This window comes from Hemitrygon akajei, chromosome 27 (assembly GCF_048418815.1).
Source record: "Hemitrygon akajei chromosome 27, sHemAka1.3, whole genome shotgun sequence".
Classification (NCBI taxonomy): domain Eukaryota; kingdom Metazoa; phylum Chordata; class Chondrichthyes; order Myliobatiformes; family Dasyatidae; genus Hemitrygon; species Hemitrygon akajei.
In genome coordinates this window covers 8,736,403-8,759,965 of record NC_133150.1, presented here as the reverse complement: position 1 = coordinate 8,759,965, position 23,563 = coordinate 8,736,403, and the positions used below count along the sequence as shown (strand labels likewise).

The following is a 23,563-nucleotide window of genomic DNA, read 5'->3' as shown; positions in this document are numbered from 1 at the left end:
AAAGTATTAAAGAAACTACCATTTAACTGGTCACAATTTATGCATTTAAGGTAAATACAGAACAAATTAAAACTACCAACTTAGTTGTCTGTCGTATCTGACGATGACTGGAAACCTGTGTGGGAGAATTTTTAAAAGTGGAAAATCCATGGTCCTGGGCAGTTCCACTCTCTCGATCTCAGAAGTCTTGGTCCAGTGGTACGGGTCTTCCCCGACTGTAGTAGATGACCATGACTTCTGTGCCTTGTTCTCCATCGAGTGTTGCAGATCCTTCTTCCTGGCCATTTGATCTCATCCGCCTAGTCCACATGTCAGGACAGGCATGCCCTATCTCACCGGGGTACGAGACCTGCTGGCAACCGTCATATGGTTCAGTCTGCCTGTCGAAGTAGTGTCACATGCAAACATGGGTGAGGGCCAAAGGCAACATTCAAGATGATTGCCGATAACTTCAAATTCTTGGTGGTTCCCAACTTGAAATAGTGAAATTGTTTAATTTTCACCCCCATTTCTGGCATTTCCAAATCAGTGACAAACTTCACAGCTTTTTGAACACAAACACACACGCATGATGCCATTTAAAAATGTTCAGTTCCAAGCACCACATAGAGCCTAATGACCACAAAACATGACCGACACTAGCTAGAAACTGTTCAGCAAAAATCTCCTATCCCAACTAAGCAGCATAGTGCCCCAGGGAAGGGAATCCCGGCTATTTTCTCAATTAGCTTTTGTTCTTTAAGTGTTGTCCCAAATAAGAGCCTGCCGCGAATAGCTGATGGCCCAATTAATCTAATCCACTGTATTAAATAAATGCTGCATGCACGCTGTGAAAACCAGTCAATACAAATGGCTGTGCAGCCCGTTTTATCAGCTCACACTTGCTCAACACCACGTATCCTTTGGTCTGACACCTGACAGAAATCATTATCGAGGCTAAGGAACTTGCTGGCGGCAACTGCTAACGTTTTTGGCAGCTCAAGGCAAGCTATAAGGATTCAGGTCAATGTTTTTTTTAAAAAGCTTTTCTTCTTAAAGCTGTACACTCTTATTAACTGTGAGTAGCAAAACAGAAACTCTTAAAATCCGCACAATAAAAAATTGATTGGAGACCTTGTAGTTAAGTGTGTAGTGTTTCAAACCAACAATGCAAATTTGCAAAATTCCTTAATAAGCAATTCATATAATATAATTCACTCAACACAAATCAACAGAAATTGGGGCTGTGGGGAGGGCACTGCCTGTCAATAACCAGAGAAGAGCCTAGTCATCAGGAGAGAGGTGCTACTGGGGTTGCTGTTCTTATTGCAGATGTAGCCCAACCCCAGTTCCTCCAGCCTGGGAATCCTGATGTGCGGCTGTATCAGGTCGTGCTTGGAACCTGAACAGATGGCCAACAAGGGCCACTACACGTTGAGCTTCCATCTGGCCCCGGTTGCCGTGGGGATGGGCTTGAACAACATCCCAGTCAGATGGCCTTTGCCACACCACCTGTTCTTCGTGGAAAACTTCTTCCAGACCAACACCTCTGACCACAAGTCCATCAGGGAGTGGTCAACAAGGAACATCCTCCAGGCGCTGCGAATGCCTCATCACCAAGCTTCACCAACAAGCAGCTAGACCTTGCCTGGTGAGAGGGTCCCTCCCAGTCACACCCTTCCTGCACGCCACAGTGCACTGTCCACGGGATGACTTTAATGAGGAAGAGACAGTAGCTCACCTCTTTGTGGACTGTGGGTTTGTTTTGAGGGTGTGGAGAAAGATGCAGGGTCCTGTGTCATGGTTCATCCCGAGCAGTTGCGTGACGGAGCACTCTCTGATCTACGGGCTGTTTCCGCACGCACGCACACACACACACATACACGTCGGACATCAAGTCATGCGGATAGATCAGTTCTGTGAAGACACCCTTTAGTCTGCCAGAAGCATGTTCATCTGCCAGCATGTTGAGATGTCCGTGGACGAATGTTACCACCTGGCAAATTCTGGGCTACAGGTCTACATGCTGAGGGACGCACTGAAGCTTGATGCACCCATTGCTAAGTGGGAAGGACCACAGTGTAGGGTTCTTCTCCTGCTGGAGTGGGATGGGCTGGGATGGCTAAGAAAGCCCCTCAGTTACTGTAGTGGTCGCCACCCCAGGGGACTACAGGAGAGACAGCAGTTCCAGCAACGTGTATGAATGTAATACAATGGCATAGAAATGCTCGGACTGTGAATATAATGAAAAGGCATCAAACAGTTCATTCTTGTACATGTGCTTTACTATGAATAAAATTATTTGTTAAAAAACAATTAGACCTTAAATAGCTTTAAAGAAACAAAATGCAAAGACAGGCTGGTCTGAGTCACTGGAATGAGCTTGGCCCAACAGTGGAGCTAACAAAGATAAACAGTGCCCCACCCATCCTGTACAGTGGTTCCACTCCAATACTGAAGAGATGTTGCACCATAATGGAAAGATGATCAATACCATACAGCCCTGCTCAGCAGTGTCTGTACTGGGCCTGGACCTGCCCATACGGTCAGACTCATACGCCAGGAAGCAAAACACCAAACGTGCACAAGTTTCTGCTGGGTGGAAGGAGGATGCTCGACAATCCAAACGGGACAACAGCATCTGAAGGCCGTCGTGGAGACTGTACAAAGCTACTCAAAAGAAACGTAGGAAGTAGTACAAGCTTAGTGTTACTGTCAATGTATTCACTGGAGCACAAACATGGATAAACCTTATCAGCCACAAAACAAAGGTCTCCTGCCCTTATCACCCTCTGACATCGAGAGTCCAAGACACAAAACATGGAGCACTTCCCATATCTTGGGAGTCCAACTTGGGAATTGCAGCAAGTTACCAGGTGGACAGAGGAAAGGATTCAGGGAAGGTTTAAAACTTCCATGGATAGTTCAACATCCCCATGGTCTCATGACCTAAAACTACTCAACACAGGAATCTAGAGCCTGTGCAGTGCAGCACACAGGAATCCAACATAAATTGTGGAAGGAGCTCACTTCCCCCAAAGCCATCTGCTTACCCACCAGTCACCTCCTGCTCCTGCTGTGGCAAACCCTGATGGGTGACCTCAGAAGCCACAGAATGAGAATGGAGGTAAGTGATCTTCAATCCTGAGGGATTGCCTTAGAAGGCAGCTGAGTGCAATTTTTGTTCTGGCAAATACCTCTCGGCATTGGGCATGCAATCGTTATTAAAATCATGACTCAAAATATCAAAAATTCTTTACTTGCTGGTGATTATACCACTGATGTTCCACAAGGCCAATAACACAACTCCACACCCAGTGTTATTTGGGCAGAGTTCAGCCACTCCTAAGTCTATGTAAACCCACATGTAGAATACCGTCCTTCCCAGCACCTTCACTAACCTTGTATTGGTTGAGAACCCCTTATCCAAAATTACAAAATCCAAAAACCTCCAGAATACAAATATTGTGACACTATGTCACAAATGGAAAATTCTCCATGACGCTAGGAAGCTCCCCAGGCAGAGCACAACAGACAGCTCTGAGAAATGACCTCACATTGTAATGAACAGAAGTGAATGAAAAATAGAAAAAAAAACAAAGTGAAAAATGAAGATAGGTCGTGTATTGTCAAGTTGGACTAACCATATGTCGCTTAACAGTATGTGTATCATGAAGCAAGCAACGATCTATTATGACAGACGGAAAATTGAAGGCAATTGTGAATACTGAACTCAGAAGGCTGATTACAGAAATTTAATAAAAAGGCAAAGCATTACATTTTTAAAGCAAATGTTGGTCATGAAAATCTAACACCAGAACAAGTCTACAGTGCTGATTGTTGCTATACCTTACATGAAACTTAAATAAAAATGTACAAATACAATGTACTGTAACCTTTTAATGAAAACATGGCATCGTAGGTGAAGACTGAAAGTTTGCCGTTGTTCAACAACTGAGTCAGGTATTCTCCTAATGCTGCTGTGATGATTTTGTTACTCCGCACACATTATAATTCTATTATGTTGACGGTACATAATTTTTTGCTGTTAAGTACATATGTGAGATGAACAAAAGAAAGACCAATAGTACATAAATTCAGAGTCAGAAATGATGGTAATCCTAAACTATCTCATTATATATTCCAAAATCTGAAAATATCCAAAATCTAAAACATTTCCAGCTCCAAGCATTTCACATCAGGGACACTCAACCTGTACTTTCATGTCAAGGCCATTCTTGAAATTAGTGAAATATACTGATAGTTACATTAGTGTTGCATCCACTAGTGTTGGCGCGTAGCTAGTGGATAAGGCATCGGTCTAATGATCTGAAGGTCACTGGTTCGTGTTGTGTCCTTGAGCAAGACACTTAACAACACATTGCTCTGCGACGACACTGGTGCCAAGCTGCTTGGGTCCTAGTGCCCTTCCCCGGACAACATCGGTGGTGTGGAGAGGGGAAGGCTTGCAGCTTGGGCAACTGCCAGTCTCCCATACAACCCTGCCCAGGCCTGCGCCCTGGAAACCTTCCAAGGCGCAAATCCATGGTCTCACGAGACTAACGGCTGCCTATAAAAAGTGTATCCACTGCAGCAACATATTACTGACTACATCTGATCACTGACTGATCACTCCACAGCCTTCTGAAAATCTAAGTAGGCTCTATTTACTGGGATACCCTCAAACAACAACCTGGTACTTCATTCAAAATTATTCCAACAAATGACTTCCTTTCAAAACTAACTGATTCACCCTCAAAACTATCTAATCACAGAGGGTTAATGGTGTGAGGATTAGTTAACAATTTGCATCTCATAGTTTTGCAAGCTGAGGCGAGTATAGTTCTAAGGCTTGGCTTGTTGCTGCTCTGACATCACAGCAATCCAGGCTAATAAAACTGTACATCAAGTGAACAGCAGAAAATGTGAACAGGGCTGAATAATTGTTCAACATTACTGACAGGTTAGAAGAAATACTTCAAATACAGTTTAAAAAAAAGAGATCAGGATAAGATGATGAGTAAAGTTCCAGATAATTTATTTCATTTTGATTTTCTTCTGCCTCTATTCTGGTCTCCAATGTTAATGGTAATGTGGTTTGTGTATCATGTACTCTCCCACCACAATGAATGCACTGCGCTTTATCTACTGCACAGACTCGCATCTTAAAGCAACATATTTCAAACAACGCCAGTAAACCACAACCCTGAAGGTTATGATCATCTTAAATATCATTCTTAAAGACACTAGCACAATCCAGCAACAACAATTGACCACAATCTCACCTTCCCTGCCCAGCTCATACCTGGTTCGAAGATGTACATGGAACATCTAATTCAGGGGACTGTTCCATAAGATTGATGCTGTTATGAGATCTCTTGGTACCAGATTATCTTTAATTTGCATACCTTTACCACACTCTCTAAACTGCTATTTATATATCAGTCTCTCCTGGACTCCATTTTGACAAAACATTCTCACTATCCTTTCTATCCTTCTCTTTGTTCTGTGATTTAAAATGTTTGATTTCTGATTTTTCTGATGAAATGTCATTGATCTAAAACACTAATTTTGCTTTCCTCTTCACAAAAGTTAAGGAGCTCCAGCATTCTTTACTTTTAATTTGCTGTCAGTAATGCTGCTTTGTGATGTTTTTGAGAGACATCCATTTTCCTTTCCTGTTGAAGGAGACGTACCAATAAAGCCTCATGACTAGAGCAGCTGTCTTGGCAGGCTTGCTACTAGGTGTAACAGATTCTCAGAGGTGTAGTTAGCAGTGTAGGTAATGGCCTACAGCTACTGTCTTCAGATGTTCCAGTGAGATAATGCACGGTCTTGCTGAGTTGCAAGTACATCTTGTTAGGTGACTATTAGTGCACATGGCAGCTGAAGGCCAAAGGCCAAAACCACCCAAGGCACAAGGCAAAACCACCAGAGGATTTTTTTTTTAAACTTTGGTGTTCCCATAAAATCTGCAAAAGGCTTGATTATATTTTTGCCTGTTCCCCAATTTCCAAAATATGCAAATTGAGGTATATTAATAGAAGAGGGAGCAGAAGAGAGGATGTAATTTATTTTAACTTGCAGTGAGATTTGTTCCTTTTTTCCAAATAAATCATTCAGATCCTTGGATCTCCCAAAAACCTCAACTAGGCCACAAATCTCGACTATAAATAGCCTAATTGCTCATCAGAAGAGTCAGCAAACAATCCAATTCTCTCTGCTGCTATGCTGCATTGGCACCCTTAATTCAATATGTACAGCTAAAATTCAGAAGAGTGGGCTCATTGTTTAAAACAAAGCCACTTCAGTTTTTGACACTTATCTTGTACTTTTAAAGACATTGTTCTCCATAAACTTCAATTTGTGATCTTCATTGTCCCTCTGTCTCTTCCCAGGTTCAATGCAATAACAATCTAACCAGCCTTACTCTCCCACAACCCTGCAATCTGATTTCCTTTCATACATTTACTCAGCTCCACTTTGAACTAATGCTGACAACACATTCCCTATGCTCTACACCACTTAGGCAGATCTTCAGTATTCTAGTCTGCTCATGTCACATTGTCAATTCCTGAACAAGTGTTTATAATTTAGGTTCTTTGCATTTTTTTTTTCACAATTTGTGACAAAATACATCTGACCCTGCATAATAAGGACATACTTAATCAAACACTAATCAAGGACAGGGCATGATATCAAACTATGTCAAAATAGTTATCAATACACCAATCAGCAATGACTTCTAATTCCACAGTATTACATTGTGAATTCATGAACTTGCCTCCTAGAATTAGTTCCAGACAAAAAAAATCCACCGAATTGCAGCTTAGCACATCCAAGTTTGATATTTTGATGGGAATCAATTGAAATTTTTTTTAAAAAAAATGAACTGACAAGTAACCTTAGGTCTGGGCCTAATTCTCGATTAAAATGCAGAAACATGAAAAAAAAGTTCAGCATACATTCAAAGCCGGAGATATCATCATCCATTAAAGCAAAATTAAAGTCCACCCTTCCTCTTATTAGCAACAACAAATATCACAAATCTAAAGGGTGTTTATAAGGTACCAATGCTCTAGCTAACTATAGTGCCAGCATCCCAGTGCTGTGGGATACAATGCCCATTGTAGACTTCATCTAGAACAGAAACCCTACAGATAAATCATTTATGTGACCATACTAGAGAGAAAATTCATAAGAACAATAACTGATTTCTTGCTGAAAATGACATTCTCATCGTCGTGGAAGTGACAGAAGACCAAATAACATTTTTCATGTACCAAAACAGCTGCATTCACAACCGCGGAATTCTAATTTAGTCAAAACCATTTCAAAGCAATCAAATCAACTTATGAACAGATCTATAAAGTTCTCACCTCATCAGGAACCATCACCAGCGGATATTTGTCCTCTGACAGGAAGTTAAAAAGGCACCATAGCCTGAAGGCATCACGGTCTGAAATTGTACAGTTTCCATTCTTGTCATGTTTGTAGTTCTTCTTTGCAGATAAAGTCCAGCAGAGTTCATCAAAGTTCTCTTTGACAAAGGCGCCTTCCTCGACCTGTAAAAGTGTGTTTGGTATTTAGCCCAGTGTATGATTAAACAAAGATACAAACAGATGCTAATGATCAATGACATAATGAGTTAAATGAACTAAACTGATTAACTGAAACAGAAAGGCTTAGAAGGAATCAAAATGGGGGAACAACAACCAATCTAAAAGTTAGGGTGCAGCAAATGTTACAGTTTAACCTTCAAATCATCAATTCTTACACTATGGCAAGAGTGAGCATAGCATTTGATATCATACCCTCAAAACTAATCAACAAGCTCCACGACTTTGGCCTCAATAACTCCTCATGCAATTGGATCCTCAATTTCTTCACTTGCAGACCCCAGTTAGGTCAGAATGGCAATATCGCCTCCATGATCTACATTAGCACTGGATGAATTCCCACTGCCCACTTATTCCCACTTTACACTTATGACTGTGAGGCTAAGCACATCTCTAATGCCATATTCAAGATTGCTGATGACACCACTGACGTAGGCTGCATCAAAGGTGGTGAGGAATCAACATATTGGAAGTCTAGCTGAGTGGTATAGTAACAACAACCTCTTACTCAATGTCAGCAAGACCAAGGAGCTGATGATAGACTTCAGGAGAAGGAAATCAAGGAGGTCCATGAGCCAGTCCTCAGAGGATCAGAGGTGGAGAGGGTTAGCAACTTTAAATTCCTCACTGTTATTATTTTGGAGGACCTGTCCTGGGCTCTAACGAAGTGCAATTATGAAGAAAACACAGCAGCGCCTCTGCTTACTTGGAGCTTGTGGATATTCAGCATGACATCTAAAATTCTGACAAACCTCCACAGATACGTAGACAAGAGTTTATTGACTGGCTGCATCACAGCCTGTATAGAAACACCAATGCTCTTGAATGGAAAAATCCTACAAAGAGTAGTGGATACGGTCTAGTCCATCACAGGTTAAGCCCTCTCCACCACGGAGCACACCGACATGAAATGCTGCTGTAGGAAAGCAGCATCCGTCAGAGGGAACCCCGCCAGGACCTGCTCTCATCTCACTGCTGCCCTCAGGAAGGTGGCACAGGAGCCTCAGGGCACACACAGTGTAACTCAGGAACAGTTATTACCCCTCAACCATCATGCTTTTGAACCAAAGGGGATAACTTCACTCAACTATACTTGCCCCATCACTGAAATATTCCCACAATCAATGGACTCACTTTCACAGAATCTTCGTCTCATGTTCTCGATACTCATTTATTATTGTTGTTTCTTCTTTTGCATTCTGGTTGAACAGCCTAGTTGGGCAGTCTTTCTTTAATTCTGTTATGGTTATTGTTCTATGGATTTATTGAGTATGCACCAGAAAATGAATCTTAAGTTTGTATATGCGGCATGTACGTACTTTGTTAAAAAAAAATTATATTTGAACTTTGAACAAGTAGTCATTTTGCATCGGCAAGGTCTCTCCCAAGCTGAAATTTCACGGTAGACAGGAGTTTCAAGACATGCTATCCAAGCTCTTCTGAAGATGCACATAGAAACAAGCAAAATTGAGGACCAGAAATGCAGTGATCGGCCATGGAAACTGAGAGCACCAGACCAGAAATACATCAAACTGATGTCCCTTCTAAATCAGAAATCGTCCAGCACTGTTATCGGCTCTGAACTCACAGAAACCACTGGAACCCAAGTACACCCCTCTACAGTCCAGCGAAGACTTGTCATACATGATCGTTATGCTGCCAAAACACCACTCCTCTGAAGTAGAAACAAAGCCAAGAGACTCACCTACATACAAAAACAAGGACTGGAATGCTGAACAATGACAGCAAGTGCACTGGACTGGCTAGTCAAAATTTGTAATTTTTGGCTCAAACAGAAGGCAGTTTATCAGTGGAGAGTGCTACAAAGATGAGTGTCTAGAGCCAACAGTGAAGTACAGCAGAGGTTTCCTGCAGGTTTGGGACTGCATTTTTGCAAATGGAGTTGGTGATCTGGTCAGAATCCTCCATGCTGAAGTACCAGGAGATTCTCATCCATCACACAACACTACCAGTGTGTCTGGCCAGTCCCAACTTCATCCTTCAACAGGACAATGACCCCCAAACACACAGCCAAGGTCATGCGAACCATCTTCATCAAAAAGAACAACAAAGAGTTCTGCAACAGATGGTATAGCCTCCACAGGGCCCTGATCTCAACATCAGAGGCTGTCTGGGATTACCTGGAGAGACAGAAACAAGCGAGCCAGTCAGAGTATGCAAAGGAACTGTGGCAAGTTCTCCAAGCTACTTGGACACCAGCCAATTTTCTTATAAAACTGCATGACAACACACCCAAGAGAACTGATACAGTTTTAAAGGCAATGAGTGGTCACACCAAATACTGATGCAGGTTTTTACTACTTTACCGTTCTTTATTGCCACTGTTTGATGTTTACAAACTTTTCATTTCATTATTGTGAAATGATGAAAAATGGCACCCCACTAAAATAGTTTGGCAGCCAGTTAAGCTACATTTCCAGGCTAAACTGTAAAAGCTACTAAGTAGATGGAACAGTTTTGAATGCCTGAGAGAGATCACTTTAATTTGGGGTACTGAGGTTATATGTATATCAAATAAGCAGCCTAACCACACCGCAGGCCCAATCCAAGGTTCAAAGTAAATTATCAAAGTCGGTACAAGTTACGATATAATACCTTGAGATTCATTTTCTTGCAGGCACTTATAGGAAAAATACAGAAATACAACAGAATGTACTAAAAAAAGTATATATAGACAAAGTTGATAAACAACCAATGTGCAAAAGACAAACTGTGCAATCAGGAAATAAATAACACTAAGAATGAGTTGCAGAGGCCTTGAAAGTGGGCTGTAGGTCGAAGAATCAGTTGTTTGTCAATTATTCATACCATTGAAAAAAATCAGATGATCAGTCTAATATTCCCATTTTACCTGTCGTCAACCCATTCCCAATCAAAGAGTACCCACCAACAGTGATACCTTTCATAACGGGAACATTCTACCATTGGGACTAGCGAGCTGTGTGCCCATCACTGCTCAGAGATATTACCGTAGATTCCGGATTATAAGCCGCTACTTTTTCCCCACATTTTGAACAGCTTTGAACTCTGCGGCCTATAATCCAGAGCGGCTAATACATGGTTTTTTTTTCATGCCGCCTCGTAAACATTTTGCCTCGTAACAGTAGACCAATAAAATTGATGAGTAGTTCACAGAGGTCCAATGAAATTGTACGATAAATCAAGCGCACTTTCACAATTAAATTATTGTAAATCAGTCATTTGTACTCACCCTCATCAACATGGAAAATACTCGAAGCAAGACCCGAGCGCGTCAGACCCGATTAGACCCGATCGCAATGCGCAAGCGTCAGACCCGATTAGACCCGAGCGCATTGCGCAAGCGTCAGACCCGATTAGACCCGATCGCAATGCGCAAGCGTCAGACCCGATTAGACCCGAGCGCATTGCGCAAGCGTCAGACCCGATTAGACCCGATCGCAATGCGCAAGCGTCAGACCCGATTAGACCCGAGCGCATTGCGCAAGCGCGTCAGACCCGATTAGACCCGATCGCATTGCGCAAGCGTGTCAGACCCGATTAGACCCGATCGCATTGCGCAAGCGTCAGACCCGATTAGACCCGATCGCATTGCGCAAGCGTGTCAGACCCGATTAGACCCGATCGCATTGCGCAAGCGTGTCAGACCCGATTAGACCCGATCGCATTGCGCAAGCGTCAGATCCGATTAGACCCGATCGCAATGCGCAAGCGTCAGACCCGATTAGACCCGATCGCATTGCGCAAGCGTGTCAGACCCGATTAGACCCGATCGCAATGCGCAAGCGTCAGACCCGATTAGACCCGATCGCATTGCGCAAGCGTCAGACCCGATTAGACCCGATCGCATTGCGCAAGCGTGTCAGACCCGATTAGACCCGATCGCAATGCGCAAGCGTCAGACCCGATTAGACCCGATCGCATTGCGCAAGCGTCAGACCCGATTAGACCCGATCGAAAACGCTGCTTTTAAGTTAAAGTTGATCAATAACTTTTCCTGGTAGGCTGCAATATATATTTTTTTACCAGTCGCTAGGAGATATTGGAATGTTGTTCGTGCTGTTCAGTAAAAAAGTATATGCAACGTAATTTGTGTTACCGATACGTATGTATATTTAAAAGTAGCGGTGCGGCCTAAAATCCGGTGCGGCCTTTACAATTAAAAAATTGATTTTATTTCTAAAATTAGAGCCTGCGGCTAATAATCAGGTGCGCTCTGTAGTCCGGAATCTACGGTATTTCTAGACTCATACATTTCTAAAAATCACTTTCTAGCTTTAAAAGTATTCTATATTTTGATCCCTTGTGCTTAAATTTCAGGATTTGAAGTAACTTGTTTGGATTTTTAAAGCTGCTTCAAGGTTATTTTGTTTAACTAATTTAATATAATCAAACTACATGAAGTAAATTCAAATTACAGTTGAAATCATCATTATTGAACACAACTCTTTCTCAATAACAACACATAATAAAAACAGTAAACTTAAGACTAACAACAGATAATATAAATAAAGGTTTTTGGTCAAAACAAACTTCCTCCTCTTCTCCACAACAGCCACCAGTTACTAAATGCAACCTGAATGAATACAGAACCAAGACAAACAATACAGCCCTCTGACAAATCATAGAAACTGATTTTACGATGGGATAAACAGAGCTAAGTTCAAAGAAAGCTTGACCAGGCTTAACACCTGGCCAGACATTGTCCTTGCGAGATCAAGTTGATACCACAAGACTATCTAATTAATATGGACTGCAAGGCATAATGCACGGCATGGTTGGAAATTTGCAAGCCTTGTCTCAATCCTTGGGTGGCGGTACATCTCCACCAAAGGAGATGCAAGGCACCCCTTCCCTCAGCTAGCCTGAAGGTCACCCTTGGGCCAGGTACAGCACCTGCTTAGCTTCCCCCCGCCCCGCCCAATCAGGGTTACGTGAAGCCATGGGAGCAGGGAGCAGGTGGTGGATGGCCTTGTGAGCAGCTGATGCATGTCACAAGTCCTGGTTATGTGACCACTGACACCAGGCAGAGAGTCTCTGAAGAGTATTGATAATGACTGTGGTCACCCGTCTTGTAAAGCCATTGCCCAGATAGCGGCAATGACAAACCACTTCTGCAGAAAAATTTGTCAAGTACAATCATGGTCATAGACCATGATCGCCCACATAATACAACACAGCACATAATGACAATGATGATGATGCTGTTCTCAAGCATAAAAAGTAATGTTGAGGATTGACCAGGAAGCAAATATACATTCTTCTCTATGTGACTGGACCAGCACATCTTTCTTTTCAATACTGGACCAGATTTTGTCGTACCAGCGCATCAAAAGGTACTGGACATCAAGTTAGTCTCTACAATGCAAGTTTAGCTTTTCACAGCAATTTTCTGAAACTATTACCATAGCAACAACAGAATGAAGTTATCAGTGACCAGACTTATCATGGCAATAACCATTCATGGCCTTGAGAATGAAGAATTGAGAGAAGATGAGCGGGTGGATTTAAATCAGGACCAGGAAAGGGAAGAACATGAACAGTACAGACCCTTTAGCCCACGATGTTGTGCAGACCTTCTAAACTAATCCAAATTCAATCCAAGCCTTTCCTCCCACACAGCCCGCTCATTTTTCTATCAATGCACCTGTGGAATACCTGAAGAATGAGACTCTATTCTCATTGTATGATACCCAATGGGGCAAGTAGTTTGCTCTAATAAGAATTGACTTATGATGTGAGTTTAATGTGCAATTACAAAAACTTCATGACGGCTTAAGCAATCTGCTTTTAAGGAGAGAAGGCTAGAGACTTAATAAAGATGCTTAAAATAGCAAAGAGTTAGGATAAAGAGACACTGCATCCAATGGCTCAAGGCCTGGTTACTATAGAGCACGGATTTGGAGCACATATTGAATCAGGGTTAGGAGTGATTAGGGTTTGGAATGCAAAGGAATTTATAGGAAGTGTCTGTTTGGCTCATTGGGTCCATGTTGACACCCAGTAAAAGTGTCCATTCCTGCGCTCCCCCTTTACGTCCTCACCGCTGCATTATTTATTCTCTCCCGTATACTTCTTTTCTTAATTCTTTTGCTGCAGGGTCAATGTACATTAAATTTATCAGTGTAGCTTTGTGACATGGAAGGTATCCTGAAAACCTGGCAGAAGCCAGGTATTTATGAAGGGAACAGGTTACAAGGGAACTTCCTCACTCGGAGGATGGCGAGAGTGTGGGACGATCTGCCTGCAGAAGTGGTGAATGCAGGTTCAATTACAACATTTAAAGGAAATTTGGATTAGTATATGGATGGGAGGGAGGGTGATGGAAGGCTATAGTCCAGGTGCTAGTCAATGGGACTAGGTAGAAAAACTGCTCAGCAGGGACTAGATGGGCCAAAGGGCTTCCCTCGGTGCTGTAGTGCTCTATAACTACAACAAGAAAGGCACATCAGCGTCTTTCTGAGGAGGTTGAAGATAACAAACCTCCACAGATGCATCGTGACTGTTTGCATCATGGTCTGGTATGGCGACTGGAATGTAGAGGAACGCAGGCAGCTGCAGAATGTAGTGGATTCTGCTGATGACAGCGGGGGACATCACCAGGCCGTGTCATCTCCTACTGTCCTTTTCAGAACAAATATCTTCACTTAGAAACAGAGAAAGTAGAATCTGTACGATAGAAATAAATGATCACAGACTGGTGTATGGTCCAACCAAAAGTTAGTAAAATTGTTAAGTCAATTATTAATCATAAGTAAAGCTGTAACCAAGGCAGTTCATTAGCTGTGGGAGATTTTTAATTTGAATAATAATTTTGTCAATATATTGCCTAATTTAATTTGAGAATGAGTCCACTGGATGCTTTCTGGAGCAATTATGTCCTGAGCAATAAATCACATTTTACTTAAGTAATTAACTCACCTCTGTAAGGGATCCTCCTATGATAAGTAATTAAAACAAGATATAATTTTAAATTTACTTTGCAATTGTACAGTCGGCCATCCTTATCCACAAATTCCGCATACGCGAATTCAACCAACCGCGAATCGCGAAAACCCTGAAGTGCTCCTCCAGCACTTGTTGTTTGAGCATGTACAGACTTTTTTCTTGTCATTATTCCCTAAACAATGCAGTATTACAACTATTTTACATAGCATTTACATTGTATTAGGTATTATAAGTAATTTAGAGATCATTTAAAGTACAGCATACAGGAGGATGTGTGTGGGTTATCGTGGAACGGGATCGAAACAAATCGGAAGTTCTCTTACTGTGTAAGTCGGAACAGGTACATCCAGTATTATTTAGTGTCAGTTAGTCAAATGTTTGTCTTCGTATCTAGTATATATTTTACCTTTCTATGCATATAAAATGCTTAAGAATGTATGCTTCAGCGCCAGGCTCGGGAACAGAAGTTCCCGAGTTCGATCCAGTGACAGACTGCTATCGACTGCGCTCTCCACCGTGCCTGGTTGATGTGGAGGATCAAAAACCCAAAACCCCAAAACCCAATAATTAAACCACTGCGTTGCTTTGTAATAATTGTAGCTTTCATCGGGGCAGGGCCTTTCTCACTTTATCCTTTAAAATTGTTCTGATCGCTGACCAACTGTAGCCTAACGTTTTTCCAATGGCCGAAGGCATTTCACCTCTTTCCAATCGCTTTATTATTTCCACTTTATTTTCAATCGTGATCGTGATTATTTTCGTGAACAGAGACACTGCGGATTCAGAGTTCCACCGCCAGGTCCTAATGTCCACCGCACTGAGACAGGTTAAATAAGGTCTGGGGTTCTGCTGGGTCCTAAGGTCCACCACAACTTGAGCATCCGCGTGTCTTGGTATCCACGAGGGGTCCCTGAACCAATCCCTCGCAGATGAGGAGGGCCGACTGTATTGTTTAACACAAAACTAATGTCTTACACCTAAATAAAATAAATTACACTCACAAATTGGATACATTAGGAAACCAGATTAAAAGGTATGATTTGGGAGACAAAAAAACCTGGCACACTCAAAGTTAAGAATTCAAAATAAACCAACATTAAAAGGGTCAGGTACCTGTGTGGTGCTGTAAAGACAATTTTCTAATCTTCACTCAGAAGACCGACCAAGCTTCATGCTCCAGCATGAAATGAGAAACAAACCTGATTGTTAAATAAACTTTTAAGCTAGAGAAGAGTTTAAAATAATAGAGTGGAATGATTCACACCATGAAGCAAACACAACTGACCGTTCCTGTGAATTCAGAAACAAAGAGTCATGCTATGACATCTTTGCTTATATGTAATTGAGTTCCCTGCCATCAACCCCTGCAGTAAGGTTGTCAGGAAGATTGCAAAGCAACTAAACAACAACCTTAGTACTAATGAACATGGATTTGTTTCCACAGGTTATGAAAACTTCATATCAAAGTTGTTGCTTGTGTAAAACCCATTCACCTTGCCTGCATGTTGATAGATCCAGCAATTTTCCATCACTTAAACCCCTCATCCTGACGATGGCTGAACACCAACAGAAAGAAGAATTTTCCTTGAGGTGGCAGTGGACTAATTCACTCACTCTGGACTAAGTGGCAGTACATGAACGTGATTAAAACAGTGTGGGAGGAGGTATGACATCAATCACCTTTGTGTTATAAAAAGCGTACATTTAGGATCTACTCCCAGTAATGTACAAGAGAACTGTGGATAAACTTGTTCACATAGCAATATGGAGATAACTCTACCAAGTAATTGTCAGAAGCAGTGCTGTTTACTTGATTGTGTTACAGAAAACTGCTTATGTAAGGAGTGTTTGAAGTTAAAGAGGTACTTTGAAGGTGATAGAGTATCATTGGACGGTAGGTTTACAATAAATCTTTAATGAAATATCGTGCATTACTGCTTTGTGAGATGCAAGTGTTTTATCCTACTGTGACAAGTGCAGGTCAAATTTAAGAAATACAATGATAGTGTAGACGTTAGTTCACAGAAGTACAAGTTGAACAAATTCTGATGGAAGGTCTTGGCCTGAAAAGCCAACTGCTTACTTTTTACTCAGCCTGCCTGCTGAGTTCCTCCCGCATTTTATTTGTGTTGCTTAGAGAGGTTGAGTAATTTCCCTGCTTTCAATAAAGCCTAGTGACTGTACTACAGTAGTTACTGAGAGTTGAGCACATTTTAAATTTCATTTAAAAATGATTTTAAAGCTTTCTTTGATATAGTTTCTAATGATAACTCAACATGTGACTAATAATCTGAACATCTGCAAAAGGCACATTTAATTAGATGAACTACAAGTTGGACTATTTTAATTTTAAATTCTTGAAAATAACTTTTAGAAGTAAGTTCAGAATTATTATCTGTATTGTGGGACAGGAATGAACTCCTTAGCTGTTAAAATATTACGTTTTATAGAAGTACCTAGCGTATTTGAAACCAAAAGATCAAGTTTAATAGTTCCTCACTGAAGGCCCATCCTCAAGCATAATTAATGCAACATTCATTAACTCATCTTATCGGCAGGGCCAATTCTGTAGCTAATATGATATTTTGAAAGATAGCACTAAATGTCACAGAAACTCTAATTTTTCATAAACAATTTACACCTACAAGTTTTCACATTAATTTCAGCTAAATTTTACAAGAACAGAAACAATAAAATCTAAATAAATAATACTCCCACCTAAATTAGCTCAACATCTTTGTCAAAAAACGCAAATGAAAGGATATGCTGAAAATGACTTCCAATAAACCTCAATCTGTTGCAATTAAGGATCAGTTTAAAGCAAAATAAATAATTTGCAGCTTTGACAAAGCAAACCTGACTGTATTCTTTTCCATAGATGCTGCCGGGCCTGCTGAGCTTCTCCAGCATCTTGTGTGTGTTGCTTCAAAGCAGGGAAACTTTTGCATTGGCCAAATTACTAACAATATCCACAGAAAATAAGAAAACCTTTAACCTTTCTTCTCAGCAGGATTAGACAATGATTATTCAAATGGTAAAATCTTCAAGCTTTCCATTGCATGCTTGTCAACAATTACAGTCAATGACATAAAACAAAAAAACTTAAGCCGAAGTACTGAAAGAACCAATTTTAAAATGGTATCTCATCATCCTCGAGTGTACTTGAAACAAATAAATCAGAGGAAATTCATCAAATAGCCACCTGCTCTACTCACTTTACACCCATGACTGTGTGGCTAAGTACAGCTCAAGTTTGCTGATGACACCACTGTTGCGGGCTGTATCAAAGATGGTGATGATTCAGCATACAAGAGGGAGACTGAAAATTTGACTGAGTGAAGTAATAACAACCTCTCACTCTATGCCAATAAGAACAGACTGCAGACTTCAGGAGAGGGAAACCAGTGGTCCATGAGCCAATGACCATCGAATGATCAGAGGTGGAAAGAGTCAGTAACTTTAAATTCCTGCATGTCACTATCTCAGAGGACATGTCCCGGACCCATCATACAAGCATAACTGCGAGAAAAGCATGACAGTGCCTCGACTTCCTCAGGAGCCTGCAGAGATTCAGCATGTCATCCGCAGGCTACACTATGGCCTGGAATGGGAACACCAATGAGTGGAAAAGATAGTGGATTCGGCCCAGTACATCTCAGATAAAGCCCCTCAAACATTGAGCACATCTACAAAAAATGTTGCTGTCAAAAAGCAGCATCCATTATCAAAGATCCTCCCCACCCAGGCCATGCTCTTTTCTCACTGCTGCCATCAGGTAGAAGGTACAGGTGCCTCAGGACTCACACCAACAAGTTCAATAATAGTTACTACCCCTTAACCAGCAGGCTCTTGAACAAAAGGGGATAACTACACTCATTTAAGGATTCTCTTATCTTGTTATTACATGCTTGTGATTTATTGCTATTAATTTATTATCTGCATTTGCATAGCTTGTTTACAGTTCCTGATCTCTACAGTTACTGTTCTATGGATTTGCTAAGCATGCCCACAGGAAAATGAATCTCAGGGTTGTATGTGGTGAGAGTACATTTTACTTTGAACTTTGTTTTCCTTTACATCACCATTTTGGTCAGCATATTTCAATTTGCAGAGAACTGTACAAGAACAGAATCAATTTTAAACAGACCTTAACAAATCAACAGAAACAATAGAGAGCACTGGCCTAGAAATTAGAATTTAATTTGAATTTGAATGCTACATGGTTGAAAATGTATTGAACCCAAGTGAAACACATCAATCGCCATTTCACTGAGGTTGCATCATTCTAGAAATATGACAGGATATTTCACACTGTGAACAACTTCAAAGTTCAAAGGAGATTTATTATCAAAGTACATACATGTCATCACATACAACCATGTACTTACAGTAGATCAAAGAACTAATGAAAAACTACAAAAACTGACAAACATCCAATGTGGAAAAGATGACAAACCGTGCAAGGAAAGAAAGGAATAGCATATGAATAAATAAACAAATAATACAGAAGACATGAGTTGTAGTGAATCCACAGGTTGAGGAATCAGTTCAGTGCTGAGGCAAGTGAAGCTCAGGATCCTGATGGTTGAAGGGTAATAAATGCTCCTAACCCTGTTGGTGTTGGCAGAAGTGAGGAGAGGAAATGACCTGGATGGTGTAAGCTATTGCCTTGTGGCAGTACAGTACTCCATTAAATCTGTTCTCATGATGAGGCTTTCTATTCCAGGACATCAGAAATGTCTTCCTTTTTCAGGAGATGTGGCTTCCCCTCTACTATGCTTGATGGAGCCTTGTTTGAATGTCAAACATTCCCTGAACTTCCACCCTCTTCCGCTACCCTTGAGACAGAAAATTAAGAGTTTCCTTGGTCCTTGACTTTCTCCCCCATCAGATAAATCCATCTTTTTGTTGTATGGTCGTGCCTATTACTTCATGATACTCCCTTAGAAGAATTCTTTATAGCAGTGCCTCCTGAAAATTGCTATTTGACAGTTGGAAAAGACCAGTCACAATGGTGTAAATCACTTTGGATATTAGTTTGATGTCTTGTTCACACCATTATCGTCAGTATCCTGGTCTTTCATAGATATCCTTGAATGGTTCATTCTAAATTATTTAACATCTGCTGATAGGTAACATGACTGTGCAACTTTTACTGACATGCATCGGTCTCTTAAATCACTAGATTTTGATTTTTTTTCTCTCATTGTCAATACCCTGTTGCAAGGTGATGCGCCAAAACTAATACACAGCTGCTGAAAGGAGGGTGTAAAGTTACAATGTGCCCACACACCTGGATAGAAAGCAACCCAATAGTAAGAAGATTGAATTTTCCAACTGTACGCCTCTTTCTCCTTCTGATCCACCCCCACCTACTCCCCCACGGTGCCTATCACTGTACATACTGGATCTCCTACCCCGTCCCCAACTGATTCCCTCAACCTATCATCCTTCCTTTACCAGGCTCTAATTATCATCTTCTTATTTAACACATCCTTCCACCTGCAGCCTATTGAATTAGTGGAGTGAAGGTATTACTCCAATTCACCCTGTTTCAGGGGATGTTCTCCTTTAAGAAATTGTTTGAACCTTGCCTTTAACCCTTTAAAGTGTGTCAAAATTCTTAATTAACATCTTTCAGGGACCCAACAGCACAAATAAGATTTTTTTTAATTAGCAGGACATCGACAAAAGCACATTTTGGGGATATGCTATCCTACAGTGGAACTGGTATGTTTTGCCTTCTTTTTACACTAAACAAAATGGTACAAAGCTCATCAATTTCTATCTGCCCATCCTACACACACTGCTCCTCCACAATTCGGAATAGCAGGATTCATATGCATATTAGACAGTAAAGACATTTTTGATAAGTTATTATTCATATTACATAAAAGGTCATTTAACTCCATAAAACTGAGAGAACACAGAATATTACAGCATACTAAACACTCTCTATCCATTATGGACAATCTGACACAGCGACCGACTGAACAAGCAGCACAGCCCCCTTTCAAACAGACTCATTCAGCTGCACTGTCACAGAGACTGTTACAGAAAATCCTTCCCATCAAATGCAGTAAGCGTATACAACAGTTCACGTCTGTGCGACACAGAGAACACATCATAGCACAATAGTCTGTTTTATTATTTTGTACATTAATTATTGCTCAGTATTGAGCATTGACAAATCATATTATTTTTCTGTATTATTATTGCTAAGTCTGCTTTTAAAGGTTGCTGCTGTAACAAAATAATCTCCCACTTGGGATCAATAAAGTACGTATTACTATTGTACAGGCCATTCAGCCCACAGTGTAGCACCAACCTTTAAACCTACTCCAAGATCAATCAAACTTTTCTCTGCTAAGTAATCCTCCATCCTTCTATCATACATGTGCCTATCTGTTTCCCAAAGTTCCCTAATGTATCAGACTATCACCCCGGCAGCATGTTCCAAGCGCCTACCACTCTCTATATGAAGAACTTACCACCAACATACCCCTATACATTCCTCCAATCATCTTAAAGCTATGCTCCGTTGTAGTAACCATTTCCACCCTGGGAAAAAGTCTCTGACTATTCACTCTATCTATGCCTCGTCATCCTGTAACACCTCTATCAAGTTACCTCTCATCCACGTTTGCTCCAAAGAGAAAAGCCCTAGCTCGCTCAACCCATCTTCATAAGACATGCTCTCTAATCCAGGCAGCATCCTGGTAAATCTCCTCTGCAGTCTCTCAAAAGCTTCCACATCCTTCCTATAATGAGACCAGAACTGAACACAATACTCCAAGTGTGGTCTAACCAGTGTTTTATAGAGCAGTAACGTTACCTCATGGTTCTTGAGCGCAATCCCCCGACTAATAAAGGCCAACACATCATACACCTTCGTAACAACTCTACCATCTTGCATGGCAACTTTGAGGAAACTATGGTTATGGATCCCATGATCCCCATTCCTCTGCACTGCCATTAATCTGGTATTCTGCCTTTAAACTCGACCTTCCACAATGCATCTCCTCACACTCGCACTCCATCCACCACTTCTCAGACAGTTCTCCATCCTCTCAGTGTCCCGTTGCAGCCTACACATTACCCACAACTCCACTAACCTTCATGCCATCTCCAAACTTACTAACCCACCCTTCCACTTCCACATCTAAGCCATTTATAAAAATCACCAAGAGCAGGAGTCCTGGAAGGAACCCAGCAGAACACCACTGGTCACTGACCTTCATGCAGAATATGCTCCATCTACTACCCACTTTTCCCTGAATCCCACACTCCCTCACTTTCTGAATGGGCATGCCATAGGAAACCTTATCGAACGCCTTGCTAAAATCCATATACTCCACATCCAGTGCTCTACCTTTATCACTGTGCTTTGACACACCCATAAAGAATTCACCCCGGCTCAAGAGGTATGACCTGCCCATCAAATACATGCTGACTATTCTTAATCAGACCACGCTTCTGCAAATACTTGGGTTCTCCAGGAATTCTCTCCAACAATTTGCTCAACACTGAAAATAAATAAATAAATCGCTGCCCAATAATACCCCATGTTATCCCTTCTCCCCTCCTTGAACAAAGGAATAACATTTTCCACCCTCCAATCATTTGGTACTACTCCTGTGGCCAGTGATGATGCAAAGATCATCACTAAATGCATAGCAATCTCTTCCTTCGTTTTCCTTAGTACCCTGGGTACATCATATCTGGCCCCCGGGAATTATCTATGCTAATGTTCAAGAGTTCTAGCATATCCCATTCTGAACATCAATCCATTCAAGCATATCAGCCTGTTTTACATTGTCCTCACAATCAACAAGATCCTCCTCACTGGTGAAAACTGAAAGTATCTTCTGTCTCTTCTGACTCCAGTCACATCCTTCCACTACTATCACTGAAATCTGGCCATTCTCCTGTGTAGAACGCATGGGATTTCCCTTAATCTTCCTCAACAAGGCCTTCTCATGTCCCCTTCCAGCTCTCCCGTCCATTCTGAAGCCCCTTCCTGGCTACCCTGTAACTCTCTAGAACCCTGTCTGATCCTTGTTTCTTAAACTCCATGCAAGCTTCTTTCTACCTCTTGACTAGGTGTTCCACATCTCTTGTCAACCATGGTTCCTTTACCCCATCATCCCTTCCCTGCCTCAATGAGCCAAATCTATGGAGAACCCCCTGCAAGTTCTCCCTATACAACCTCCACAATTTCTGTTATGCATTTCCTGGAGTACATCTGTTCCCAGTTTATAGTCCCCATTCCTCCAAATAGCATTATAATTCTCTCCCCCCCCCCCCCCCACAATTAAATACTTCCCTATACCATCTGCTCCTATCCCTTTCCAAGGCTATAGTAAAGGTCAGTGAATTGAAGTCACTGTCTCTGAAATGCTCCCCATGGACAGATCTGACTCCTGACCTGGTTCATTGCCTTGTACCAGATCCAGTCTGGCCTCTCCTCTAGTCGGACTGTTTACATAATCGAGTCAGGAATCTTTCCAGGACACAGCTGACAAATTCGGCCCCATCCCCACTAAGGAGGTGTCAATCAACATTAGGGAAGTTGAAGCCCCTTTCTCATTTTTTGTACATTTCCAAAATCTGCCTTCCTATCTGTTCCTCAGTCTCTTACTATTCTGTGGGGGGTGGGGGGGGTGGTCTATAGAATACTACCAGACAGTGATACTACCCCTGACAGCAATGCCACTCCTCCACCTCTTACCTCCCTCCCTCTTCTTTTTGAAACATCCAAACCCTGAAACATCCAGGATAAAATGCAGCACTTAATCAGCCTGTAGGTCAATCACCTCAACTAGTAGATCATCTCAAACCTGCATTGGAAAAGTATTTCCTGTATAAAATCTACTCTGTACTTTATGTTTCTTTGCTGCCCTGACTAACCTCACATACCTTGAAGTAACGCTCCAGCTTCATTGTACCCACAACTAGAAAACACTTACACAAAGTTAGCAGAGCTGGGACTTTTCTCTTTGGAGCGTAGAAGGATC

At 41.5% G+C, this 23,563-nt stretch overlaps 1 protein-coding gene across 2 annotated transcripts in view; it reads right to left on the bottom strand.

The window, feature by feature from the left end:
- Positions 1-23,563, bottom strand: part of LOC140717109 (differentially expressed in FDCP 6 homolog) — a 167,015-nt gene that overhangs the window by 89,175 nt on the left and 54,277 nt on the right. For both annotated transcript variants that reach the window (XM_073030339.1, XM_073030341.1), the window contains exon 3: positions 7,359-7,544. In XM_073030339.1, coding sequence (XP_072886440.1) covers positions 7,359-7,544 — 186 coding nt within the window. The remainder of the gene's footprint in view (positions 1-7,358; positions 7,545-23,563) is intronic.